The 13702-nt window shown below is 42.7% G+C and overlaps 1 protein-coding gene across 1 annotated transcript in view; it reads right to left on the bottom strand.

The window, feature by feature from the left end:
* The window catches only part of LOC149802880 (protein CFDP2-like), a 54022-nt gene extending 43207 nt beyond the window's left edge, over positions 1–10815 (bottom strand). Inside the window, exon 1 of the mRNA XM_089953845.1 lies at positions 9936–10815. Within this exon, the coding sequence (XP_089809971.1) occupies positions 9936–10815 (880 nt within the window). The remainder of the gene's footprint in view (positions 1–9935) is intronic.
* Between the last annotated feature and the right edge of the window lie 2887 nt (positions 10816–13702).

The raw sequence follows: 13702 nt of genomic DNA on the forward strand, positions 1-13702 counted from the left end.
AGGAGGCATGAAAAGATAGTCTAGTGCCCAGCGCTAAAATAGGAGCCATAAAGCGTTTAGCTCTGCATTCGAGAGAGGAGCCAAGGACCAGACGGAACCAGAGGTAACCACTTGTAACCGGTTGGAAGAAGGAGACTTAAATTCAGCAAGTTATGTAAAAACCAAAATTCCACTTTTTCTCATGCAGTGCAGTAGGAGCCATATAGACGATGAACCCGCCCTCCATCCATCACACCATATGTTATTCCACAGAGGCGGCGGGAAGGTGTTTGAACTAACGGCATTTTACTTCCGCACTCTTGAGCAGCGCGCAAAAATATGCAAGCAGTCGCAAATACATGCCCCGAAGACGTATAATTTGTGGGCATAGCTTCCTTTACTAGCACTAGCGTTCGCTAGGGTCGACAATAACAGGTCGTGGAATAAGAGCAACACTTCGGTAATCCTTGCTGGTTATGTTTTTGCGTCATGAGCCTCTCCTAAGCAGCCTGTTGAATATACATTTCGCAATCTTTTGAGCATTGTAATAAGGCTGTCGAGACGATATTCTCGTCGATTCCTTCTATCAAACACTAAAAACTTACGGAGAGACTTGAGAGTTTTTCAAAAGGTCTTCGCTGGATTCTACTTTTGCCACCTCATCTGTGACCACAGATCTGTACGCATCGTGCGTGGCGGACCGTATATCATATATCTCAAGGTTGTACATGTATCCGCCACTTTGAGATAGGTTTAAACTCCTCCTCGGATATAACGTAAACCCGTGCAGCCTTAGATATGTAGTCCGAAATTGTGTTGATGTTTGCCTCGAGAGGACGCGGATCTCATCATCTTTTGAAGCCTTTAACCAGAGACAAGCAACCCAAAACTGTAATCTCGAGGGCAATCGCGATGAGGGCAACATTGATTTTCGACCTGTGCCTACAGACATTACTGTAAATGTGGTGCCAGTGCCATCCAAATATGAGTGCATGTACCTCTTGTACTAAAAGCGCCTAGGTTAGACCGTTAACGAAGTTTCAGTCTCACGGCATTTGTTGTTTAAAGGAAAATTGTTTGGTCTTGGGGCTTTGAATTCATGAATATTTTGTTCCTCTATGAGGAGTGTGATATAACAGTGTAATTGTTTAGTAGGGGAGAGGATAGAGTCAGCGGACAAGCACTCCTAGGCTGTCATCATGGTGTAGTAATAAGACAGTGATAATGTAAAAGAAAATATACAGAATGCATTTTATATCATAAACCCAGACACCGATGTTATTTTATATGTGATTAAGTACATGCCGCCCTCGCTTACTCTGTGCCAAAGTCGTTTTTCACAGTAGACTCAATACCTACAGAAATAACTTGTAGAGGATACTGTTTTCCCATCAAGCATGTCCTCTGTCGTGCTACTTTATCAAGTTCGATATAAAGTTGTTGGATGTTGATGAATGACAGGACACTGAGTGTCGTGCGCGTGACTGCATTTGGTGAAGATTTTATCCAGGTCAACCCAAAAGATGGAAGATAGTTGATGTCTGAGATAGATCGGATAGTTTGGAACAGCAATGCTGATCCCCGATTTGTAATCCGCAGTCATTCCAGGCATAAAAGCTTGAAGCTTGTATATTTGGAGCATACTGATGCTGTACTATTCATCGTTAATTTTTTTAGACGAGCTAAATGTTGGCTAAAGCGTATCAAATTTGTTGTTCTAAGTGGCCCCGGAATGTTATGTCAACCTGGTCTGTACGAAATTACTCTAGAACTATACGTGAATTTTCTGTTTTAGAGCCACAGGTGCAACAAGAGTATTGATCACTACATCATACATTGTCAGCACGATGCAAAATTTCAGCCATCGCAAGACGCTAAAAATCACAAAAATCACAAAAGCAACAACACTTCACCACTCGCGAGCGATATAGCGGCGAGGCTTGCAAGCATCTGATTTCTTTTGGCAATTGCAATCGGAAAGCAGTAAAGACTGCAATAGCTGACATGATGATAAGCAACGCGAGGTTTTCAGCAAGTTAGCCAATGACATCGTAGCGGTCCTTACTAAGAATGACACGATTGATTGAATAATACCAGATAGCACGGCTGCCGATTGTTTACCTACGTTTACACCATTCCGTCAAGCTGCTGACAATGCTTTCTTGTCCATTCTTTTGTGCTTCCTGGACGCTGCTTTGGTTTAGACGATATGCTTGGAGATGGCGTAAAACCGCACCCGACTGTGACTACTATCATATTTGTGCTTATTATGAAACCGAGCGTGCTTAGAAAAGAAGACAATGTGATTTCCTGCTCGGGAAAGAAGGTTCTTAGCTTCTTACCAAGGGCTGTATCCTCATCGATAAGTCAGCTGGAAAGATCCTTGCTAGCTATAAGATGTTTGCAGTCTTTTGTTTAACTTTTTGACCTCCATTGAAAAGCTATCAAGTTCCAAATCCTTCTCTGAAAGTTTGGATTGCACCTGCTTGCGTTTATTCTCATTGTGGATACGGTCTCTGGATGTTTTGAACGCGGTTGTCGTCTTTTATATTTCTGGTATTGGCGCCAATGTTTGCAGTTCCAAGTCGAGTCCTAGGACCTCCCACATTGGGAAATCCTAGAGATCTTGCCCCGTCAACTTCTTGACGGCAGTGTCCACGTCTCTCTGTGCAACTAGTACTCAGTATCTGTCAGTCTGCTGTTTTTGGTCTTTTTGGTGGGTTTTTTTTTGTTTTGGTTTGGGTTTTTATTTTGTTGCTGTTGCTGTCAAACAGCAGACAACTGGTCGTTCTGTTGCCAGGTGTTTATAAATGGCCCTATTATGACCCTTTTCTAACGAGTAAACGAAGATCAACGCAGCTTTTATTCCTCGCTCATTCTCAAACATTACGTCTTGCCACCAAAGGTTTAGTTTGCCAGATAGTCTACAAACATTGGCATTGTTTTCAGTCAGTTTCCTCAAGAAATTAACCATCTCATCGCAGATTTCATTCTGAACTGTTATTAAAACATCTCGATGGAGGGCTTGTAGCTAACTTTCCAACCACTGCGCTGTTAGGGCAGCATTGAAGGGATCAATAAAAGATGTTCCTGTTATTTTATCCGGCAATTCAACGTAAGTCCCCAGTGCATCTGCGACCAAATGGCACGTCATTTCATGCCCATGACTGACCATTTGACGAGATATAGTAATATGTTTGGTCAAGACTGTTGTTTTTTTCTCGAGATATGCACCGAAATGCAGTTAATACGTTCTCTAGCCGTAACACATTGGTTCGTATGTACTATTCGTGCTTGTCGTCCATAGCATTGTAGCCAAACAACTGCCACATCGTTTGTATTTGCGCAGTCTTTTTCGTCTATATCCGCACGAATGAGTTGGCTTCAGAACGCTGGGGTTTCTCAAACATCTCCAATCTGCTCCAATATTTTGATGAGACGTTCCACAAGACGCTCTCTGTCATTAATGTGACAGAGATCCGTTCCTGAAAGTTTTTCTAACTTTCGATTCGCAAAGACCTCTCAGATCTTTTCTAACTCAGATTCTATGTACCAGATAAATATTACTAGACAGTCATCACCCCTTCAACAGAAGACTTTTTGCAGACTTCATCACAGCAGATGGTCATGTACCAAAAGCTACGTGGAACCTGGTCGATGACTTTCTTCATGTACTTTTGTCTCACTACCAGCAAAGCATTCCACTGGCACGTTCTTTACCTCCAAGTCAGAATAGATGATAAATGGAGTTTTTATATGGCAGCGGGGGTTCTGAATGATATGATGTTTCATCCAAATTCATGTAGGATCTGATTCTGCTCATTATTACACAGACATGGAACGTCTTTAGTATGTGTCTCAAGCAGATCGGCCTGGCAGAAGACCTACCGTACGCAGATCCCCCTGTGGGTCAGGGGTTGTATAATTGTCCCGACGTGCCTCACTACGTGTCGCAAGAGGCGACTAAGTAGAGGCAACCTGTTTGCCGTGGGTTGCGTTCCGTGTCGGGGAAGGAAAGGTTCCTGGTAGTTGAGCAAAGGCTTTCCGATGCAACACACTACTTTGGCCTCTACTTCTTCTAGACGGGTGGTTGGGATGGGCCCAGTCAGGGCAAATCGGCTAGTCTTTATTTACTTTATCACTTACTTTATCTTTCTTCTTGTATCTCTCTTGATACCACTGTTGCCCCTATAGTATATTCCTTTAGCTTTCCCTTTCCTAAGTCTTAGAAGACTTCCTAGAAGGCGGTGGCTTAACGGGTCAATCAGGAGGTAACTTTACCAACCCTAGAAGGCGGTTGCTTCACAGGTCAATCATAGGTAATTGTATCAACTGATTATAGCATTTGTGTATCCCTGGCACTTTAAAAGTGTCCCCTTGTTGGGCTTCATGGTGGGCGGGGAGCAGGGGTGCTGACAACAATCCAACATGGACCTTTGTAAAACAAACCAAACTAAACTCACCAAAACTTGATCTGAATCAGATGACGAACCATGTAATGTAGAGTCATTTCCACGCTTCATGGTTATACAGTCTAAATATGCCACAAAACCACTTGCCTCACTATCTCCGTGTGTCATCGAGAAAAAACAATCACAGCATCGATTGGCACACCAAAAAGTGTCAAAAAGTTGAAATCTGGTTGCCTTTTCTTGTTCAGTGTGCGCGACGAGGTCAGACAGAAAATATCAAGAGAATAAAAACTTCTTTGATATTACAGTGACCTCATTCGCTCACACCACACTCAATACGTTAAAAGGCGTGATTCGTTGTCGCGATTTGGCTGGAGTCAGCGACATAGGTATCATTGAAGGAATGCAAAACGGTGTCATTGCAGTACGTAAATAAGTATTAAACGTATTAACATTCTACAGGACACCGATACCATTCTACTCACCTTCAACAAGCTAACAGTACCCAGATTGGTCAAAGATGGCTTCTTGCAAGTGAAGGTTGAGATATACATTCCAAACCCCCTTCGATGTTATAAGTGTCAGAAAGATGGTCATCACGAAGACCGCTGCTCAGAAAGCAAAATATGTGGCCGATACGAAGACCATTCTCATCAGGAATCTTATTGTAGAGCAACTCCGCATTGTGTCAATTGTAGAAAGGAGCACCACGCCAATTCCAAGGATTGTGATACTCCAAAAAGAGAAGGAGATACATCGGGTAAAGTACACAGCTAACATATATAATGGCCATAAAACTTGTACAGGCCAAAACAGCCCATCCTGGCCCATCCTTCTCCACTGTAGTGAAAAACAATCCTAAAACAACGAATGGCGCTCAAACACAGACAGATTTACCAGATTCAACACCAAGCTCTAATACCCCCATTACCAAGCACAGAAAAACACGGCATCTCTCAGACAACCTTTAATAATAGACCACCACCGACATCAACAAATAATAAAACCAAATCTCACAGAAACAAACAACAAAATTAGTCAGATGATCCCATCAAACTCTATAACAGGTTTGGAGACATTGAGAGCATGGATGGAGAAGAACCTGCTCCATACGCTCAAGGTAGCTCCAGACCTACAAAGACAAAATTCACCCCGCACTTCCTCCAGAGAAATAACCGCACAGGTCTAACCTATCTCCACAATCTTCAATTTAAATTTATAATGAAGAACACCATCATACCATGGAACTGTCGAGGACTTAAAGCAAATTACAATGATAATCTCCTCCTTTTCAATGAACATGATTCTGCAGTAATATGCCTTCATGAAACATTCTTGAAAAATACGGATAACATTACACTTACAAACTACTCCCTGTTTAGCACCTACTCCGAAAATGTTGACAGGGCCTCAGGCGGAGTTTCTGTTGTTGTGAACAATACAGCCCCTCATAGCTCATCCCTATAAATACAAATCTGCAAGCCATTTCTGTAAGCATCACTCTGCATCGATTAATTACACTTTGTTCTATTTACTTACCACCAAACACCAACGTAGTACCAATGAATTTAGACAAACTTGTTCAACAACTTCCCGCACCATTTGTTTTACTCGAATATTTTAATGCCCATAACATTTTATATGGATCAAACCACATAAGTGACCGAGGCCACAAAGTAGAAGACTTCATTTCTAGACACGATTTGTGTCTATATAACACTAAATCACCGACATATTTACACCCCAGAACGAGTACATACACGTGTATCGATTTGGCAATTGTTCCCCGTTGCTGCTTTTGAACTATGAATGGAAGGTCGCTGATGACATTCACATCTATGATCACTTTCCAATCTCTCTTAAGAACACCGAGGTTACAATTGACGAAGCAATTCCACAATGGAATGTAAAGAAGGCCTACTGGGCCAAATTTGAAACACTTTGCACAGCTAGCCTTAACAGGGATACCGTTTTAAACGACAATAACCATTTTCAATATTTTACTTCTGTTTTAACCGACATTGCAGAAGAATCCATTCCCAAGTCTTCACCAAACTGAAAAAGAACCCCAAAACCGTGGTTCACAAAAGAATGTAAAGAGGTCATTAGACAACACCGAGAAGCACTGAAACAATTTTATAATCGTCCAGCGCCAGAAACTTTAAGCACTGTATTGTTCGGGTCAAAGCCCGCCGCACGATTAAAGAAAGTAAATTAGCATCATGGAAAAAATATGTTTCAACTTTAAATTCTCGTTCGTCTATTAAGAAAGTTTGGGACACGATCCGCAAAATAAATTGAAATGGAAAACACAATTCCTTTAGGCATCTCAAACTAAACTTGACATAGTTAATATACTTGCTGATAGTTTCTCTAAATAGTCCTCATCGTCTAATTATTCAGAAGCCTTCAGAAGATTAAAAACACAATAAGAAAATACACGGTTGAAATTCATATCGAATAGCTGATGGAATCTCTAAATAAGGCTAACGACACATCCACTGTGCCTGACAAAATACATTACCAGTTTTTAAAACACCTTCAAAAACCATAAATAACAGTTCTTCTGGAAGTCTTCAATGATTTATTAATTACTGGTAATATACCAAAACTTTGGAAAGAAGCAACAGTAATACCAGTTCCCAAACCAGGTAAAGATAGCGCAGAACCTAACAGCTATCGACCTATTGCACTCACAAGCTGTGTGTGCAAAACAATGGAACGAATAATCATTTCTCGGCTTGTGTGGTACCTGCAAGCTAACAATTTAATATCTCCTTTCCGAAGTGGATGTTGATATGGCCGGAGCACCCATGATAATCACCTTAGATTGGAAACATTTATTCGCAATGCATTTATCAAAAGGGAACATTTAATAGCGGTTTTCTTTGATTTAGAAAAGGCCTATGACACGATATGGAAGTACGGGGTACTACATGACCTGCACGATCGTTCACATCAAACTTTCTCTCAGACAGAGAATTCAAGGTACGAATGAGCTCTACCCTCTCATATATGCACGAGTAAGAGATGGGTGTGCCCCAGGGCAGTATTTTATCTGTGACGCTTTTCAGCATCACAATTAATAGCATCAACAAGTGTTTGGCTCCAGTGTGGATTGCTCGATATACGTTGATGATTTTCTAATATGTTATCGATCAAAACACATGCGTACAACCGAAAGACAACTAGAGCAAAAAACAAAATTCAAAATTGGATCAGTAATAACGGTTTTAAATTCCGAAATCCAAAACGGTATGTATGGATATCTGTCAGTTACGAAGACATCACGATGAATCTAAACTCACGCTTGACGGAACACCTATTCCAGTTGTAGAGGAAACAACGTTTTTAGGTATTATCTTTGACAGAAAACGGACTTTTATTCAACGCCTAAAGAACTTGAAAGCTAAATGCTTACGATCTCTAGATCTACTTAATGTAGTAGCGCACACTGACTGGGGTGCTGATTAAAAAAATGTCATCCTCAATGTATATAGAACGTTTATTCGCTCCAAACTGGACTATGGTTCCGTTGTTTATGGTTCAGCCAGAAAATTATATTTGAGAATGCTTTATTCAATTCATCATCAAGGAATAAGACTCGCTCTGGGAGCATTTAAGACATACCTGAGTGAAAGCCTTCTAGCTGCAGAAAAGGAACCTCCTTTATCATATCGTAGAGAAATGCTTTCCGCACAGTATGCTCTCAAATTAAAATAAAATCATCTGAACCCTGCTTTTTCGGCAGTTTTTCAACCCAAATACAGAACCTTTTACGAAAATAAACATAACGCCATACCATCCTTTTGCATTAGAATATCATCCAGTCTTGACAGTACAAAACTTGATCTTTCTAAATTTCAGAAATTGTCCATCCCCGAAGCACCACCCTGGCTACTTAAACAACCTAAAGTACTTTTCACGCTACACGATGGAAAACAATCAGAAACAAACCCTTCTATCTTCCACAACTCGTACCATAAAGTCCTCACTGCATTAAAAACCTGCACAAGAATTTAAACCGAATGGCACATCAACTTTTTCAGCCGAAATCAGAGCAATAGACCTTGCTCTGCAATATATCGAAAACAAACGCATTTTAAACAGCAACATCTTCTCCAACTCCCTATAAGTATTTCAGTCACTACACAATAGAAAACTGGAGAACCCATTATTGACCAATGTTCTCGTAAAAAATACTAAGCTGAGTACCTCCCACAATATCGTATACTACTGGTTACCTAGCCATGTTGGTATTAATGGTAGTCTCTCGAGTCGAGGAAGACAAGTTGTGCGATCTCATTCAACGGTGGATGCGCATGTGGCTCCTGAGTCCAAATTCCGATGCACACAGGCGGTTGCAGGTGGGGCATGGGACACCGGTGGTTGGTGCTATTTGTGATACAGTTCTGTGACGTCTCTCCCGAGTTGCAGCAAGACGCTGGCGGCGGTCATCCCCAAAGGTGGAACAGGCTTTTCTGGTCAGCGCTCGCCAATGGCTTCTGTCTAAGGAAGCAAGCTTGAGCTGGCGGGGTTGGAGGTCTGTCCATTTGATGTTCATCTTGAGGTTGTCTTTGTACCTCTTATGAGGGCGGCCTTGGTTTTGGTTTCCCTGGGATAGCTCGCCATAGAACAACTACTTTGGGATTCTGCTTTGACCCATGCGGATGACATGGCCAGTCCAACGAAGCTGGGCCTGGATTAGTTTGGCTTCGATGCTTGTTGTGTTGGCTCTGTCAAGGACTTCCTGGTTGGTGATTCGGTCCTGCCACTTGATCCGCATAATGGATCTCAGGGAGCACTGGCGGAATTGTTCCAACTGACTGATATGTCTTCGGTAGAGTGTCCACGTTTCACAGCCATACAAGAGAGACGTGAGGACAACTGCATTGTACACTTTCATCTTTGTTGACAGGCGTATGTCCTTGTGCTACAGAACCTTGGTTCGAAGTCGTCCGAGTGCTTGGCTGGCTTTTTGGATCTTCGCAGTGATTTCTTTGTCCAGGGAGCCGTCACTAGATATTGTGCTGCCAAGGTATTTGAAACTGTCCACATTCTTCAGCTGCGTGTCGCCAATGGTGATACAGGGTTGTGAGGGGACAGTATTTGGGGCGGGCAGGAAGAGGACTTCTGTCTTTCCTAGGCTGATCGTGAGTCCAAATAAATTGGAGGCTTCAGAAAATCTGTCTATGATTGCCTGTAGGTGAGTCTCTTCATGGGCCATGAGGACACAGTCATCTGCAAAGAGTGCTTCAATGATGAGTCTTTCTAGCGTCTTTGTTTTTGCAGCTAGGCGACGGAGATCAAACACTGATCCATCCAGGCGATACCTAATGTAGATGCCAATGTCAAGGTCACGGATGGCATGGAACAGTACCTGTGCGAAGAAGAGGTTGAAGAGTATCGGAGCAAGTACACAGCCCTGTTTGACACCATTAGATATTGGGAATTTCTCAGAGGGTTCACCGCCTGAGAGAATCTCTCCAGTCATGTCTCTTATCGTGTCCCTGAGCTTGTTCCATTTTTCGGAGGCATTTCCACATATCGTTCCGTTTGTTGAGAGCTTGTCATCTAGTCTCTTCTGGAAATTGAGCTTGGTGGAAGGCTGCTGGAGTTTGACAATGTTGAAGGCTGTGCGCACAAGTTTAGGACGTCTTAGGTGATGAGGGGCAGTGTGCATCTGTAGGGTAGTTCGGACAAGTCTGTGGTCTGTCCAGCATTCTGCTCTTCGCATGGCCTTGGTGATGAGGACATCCTTGGCATCACGCTGGCGGACTATTACATGGTCGATTAAGTGCCATTGGCGAGATCTGGGGTGCATCCAGGTGTTCTTGTGTTTGTTCGCCATGCTGAACACTGAGTTTGTGATTAAGAGGTTAAATTCTGCGCATTTGCTGAATAGGAGCAGGCCGTTGTTGTTCATTCTGCCGACACCGTGTTTGCCAAGCACACCTTTCCATCGACCATAATCACAGCCAACAGGGGCATTGAAGTCCCCCAGTAGTATGATCTTGTCGTCAGCTGGAACTGAGCTAAGTACAGAGCTGAGGTCGGTATAGAACTGCTCGATGGCTTCTGCTGCACTTGATAGGGTAGGGGCGTAGGCACTGATGATTGTTACATGGCGTTTGTGGCTGATAGGTATTCGCAATTTCATTAGCCTCTCATTGATATCAGCAGGCATTTCCGGAAGCTGCTTCAGAAGACATGATTTGATAGCCAGGCCGACTCCATGGATCCTGTCCTTATTTTGGGCTTTTCCTTTCCAGAAGAATGTGTAGCCGCTTGCTAGCTCAGTAAGAGAACCCTCCTCTGCGAACCTGGTTTCACTCAAGGCTGCAGTGTCAATATTGTAGCGTGAAAGCTCCTTAGCAACTAGAGCTGCTCTCCTATGTGGTCTTGCTACGTTCTCTTTGTCCATGAGAGTACGGATGTTCCATGCTACAATAATAATTTTTTTCTTTGATTATTTCGACCGCGGATATGGATGATCTTGCCAGACGCGTCATGCTGGCCAGACATTTTAGGGCAAGCTTTTTTTAGGCCACCTTTTCTAGGCCTCTCCCTATTCATGGTGAGCAGCGCCGTCCTGAAAAGGTCTGCTCAGTCGCCCCTGGATGCTGCCGAACTGTTCTGCTGCCCTGGGTGCAGAGCAAAACGACCACTTGTCCAAGGGCCGCCTACGTGCTGGTCTCTGACTACAACTCCCAGTGGTCATCTATACCTGTTGCGTCGCCAGTCGCTCATCGCCGTAGGACTTTGGTAGGTGCAGGTAAGGAACAATGAGTGTGATGATGAGGATGAATGATAGGTGCACAAGATGACCTGTGCGTGAAGGAGATTAAAGTGAAACAGCCTTTGCACAGAGACAGCCTCACTCTCTCGGCCTTGGTAGTTAGAACTCAGTGGTACGAAGATTCGTCACGGCTGGGGACTACTTCGGCTGCATTGGATGGCTATGACGTCTTCCGTGCCTTGTCATACCCTGCGCTCTCCACAAAACGTTTGCAGATTCGCCTTCGTGGTCGTTGGATCACTCAGTTGATCTCTTCCGCCCAGTCTGCCGAAACAGGCTTTGCATGCAAGGATAGGCAAGCTCCCAAGTCACCGAGGGTTTTTTGAGGCCCGTTGGCTACCCTCTACCTGGTTTAGCCGGCCAGTCGAAGCCGTTGCCCGTGGTGTGGCCGCTGCGCATGCTACAGCTACTTGGAGCCACAGGTGAGGGCTAAGCGCCTGGTGAGGACCAAAGATGGACAACTACTCCCGAAGGAGCACGACGTGCCCATCCACCAGAGGTACTACCCCTCCCAGATCACCCCGAACACCTCATTAAAGGTAATGAAAAAGCAAATCGTGCTTCTAAAATGGCTCTATCGCAAGAACCAACTGATTTTAAAATACCGTATCGTTCTATTAAATTAATATCAAAGAGACTTTACGTCAGAAGCGGCAGGTATCATGGAATGATGCAGTGAATAATAAACTTCACGCCATAAACCCAACCCTACGAGAATGAACTCCTTCCTACAGAACCATGCGTAGGGAGGAGCTAGTCATTGCAAGACTTCGAACTGGTCATGGTTATATAGCCCACTCCCACATACTAAAATGTAAAACCCCACCAGAGTGCATTTCTTGCAATGAAGCATTCACTGTTAAGCACCTTATGATAGAGTGTTTCGACCTGCAACCTACGCGCTATCAGTATTACAATGTGCATGACATGAAGGAACTTTTTGATAAAATAAAATCACTTGTATTATAGAATTCCTGAAAGCAGTGGACATTTACACTAAACTCTAACTTTTATGCCAATACATAGAGCAGTTTTATGTAAGATATATATATATATATATATATATATATATATATATATATATATATATATATATATATATATATATATATATATATATATATATATATATATATATATATATATATATATATAACATTTTGTATGGCGCTAAATAGCCTAACAGTGATGGTGCGCCGTTAAAATAAAATCAATCAATCAACCGTACGCAGACGTGAAGTTTTCCTTCATAGCTACTTCGCTTATGTACAAGTCAGCTCAGTTGATTGATCCAAATGTAGAGATCTCTGATCTCTGTATCGTTTTACAACAGCAGATACGATATATCGCATGTCACATAACATGGCCGTTGAACCGAATGAGATACAGCCCGCCTTTCCAACCAAAAACGCTAAAAGATATTTCGGGATTTTGAGTTTCAGTCTTGTCGATATCTCAAACTTCACCAGAAACTCAATGCCATCAAACTTGAGCTCGCGTTATGTGACCCGTATAATTAAACGATCCTCTCAGCGTTCACAACCACTACTTACTGGATGGCCTATATTAATGACTGCCAACGGTGGAATGCATTCCGGAATTGGTAAGTAGCTCTATCCGTGGAATATACTGTTTTACTCCGATATCTAGAGCAATGCAGCGAACAAATACCCATAGAGATCAATCGCGCGTGTAGTCTTCGATGAGTAATGAATATCTGATCGATTTTGTCTAGCAGTTTGACTCCTAAAGTAACATGCCAGGTTAATTACTTCATTTATCTGGTCTGTTTTTTTCCTCTTCTAATTTTGCTGAAAGTGGCACACAACCGAGCTGCTCTTGCTTACGACCACCCACCTCGTTTACCCTTGGCGCCATGGAATGAATGAATACCATAGCAACTGTGTAAGCCTGTGGTTTTAGGGTACTTCTGCTCGATAGTCCCTTACTAACGCATACGGCCTTTACTGTACGAATGATGAAAACTCGTGGGTCGGTAGTTCTTCCTCCATCAACTATACTGGCCGCCATATAAAGCCTATCATGTGTAAAATATGGCATTAGACCCTATTTAAACAAACCAGCCTTAGAGTTTTGGGGTGATTTGTCGTCACCAAAGTCACTACTCCATTCGCATTTAGTGAGTGATTGCCCTGCACTGGAGTAGATGAGTAAAACAAGGCACGCCCTCGGACACGTGTGAGGTAACTATGCGCGCTAAAATCTCGATGTGAAAAATGTCCATAGTATACATGTAGATATAGGGTTCCAAACAAAATAGGTTTCCAAGCATGAATTGTTTGGCATGAGTCCCATACTTGACTTATCTCCAATTTAAATTTTCAACTAGGTTGTATGGAAAGATGTATCCTGTAGCTCTTGTAAAATAACTAATTGAAATTTTTATATTGGGAAACTTTGCCGGCTTAAATTTCCATTCGGCTTCAACGGTTACCTCGGATTCCATCTACTCCTGTGGCACAATCTGACATCTGCTGAGAGTTCCCATCTG

The sequence above is a fragment of the Sinohyriopsis cumingii genome, chromosome 3 (assembly GCF_028554795.1).
Source record: "Sinohyriopsis cumingii isolate HCF-2022 chromosome 3, ASM2855479v2, whole genome shotgun sequence".
NCBI classification, from domain to species: Eukaryota; Metazoa; Mollusca; class Bivalvia; order Unionida; family Unionidae; genus Sinohyriopsis; species Sinohyriopsis cumingii.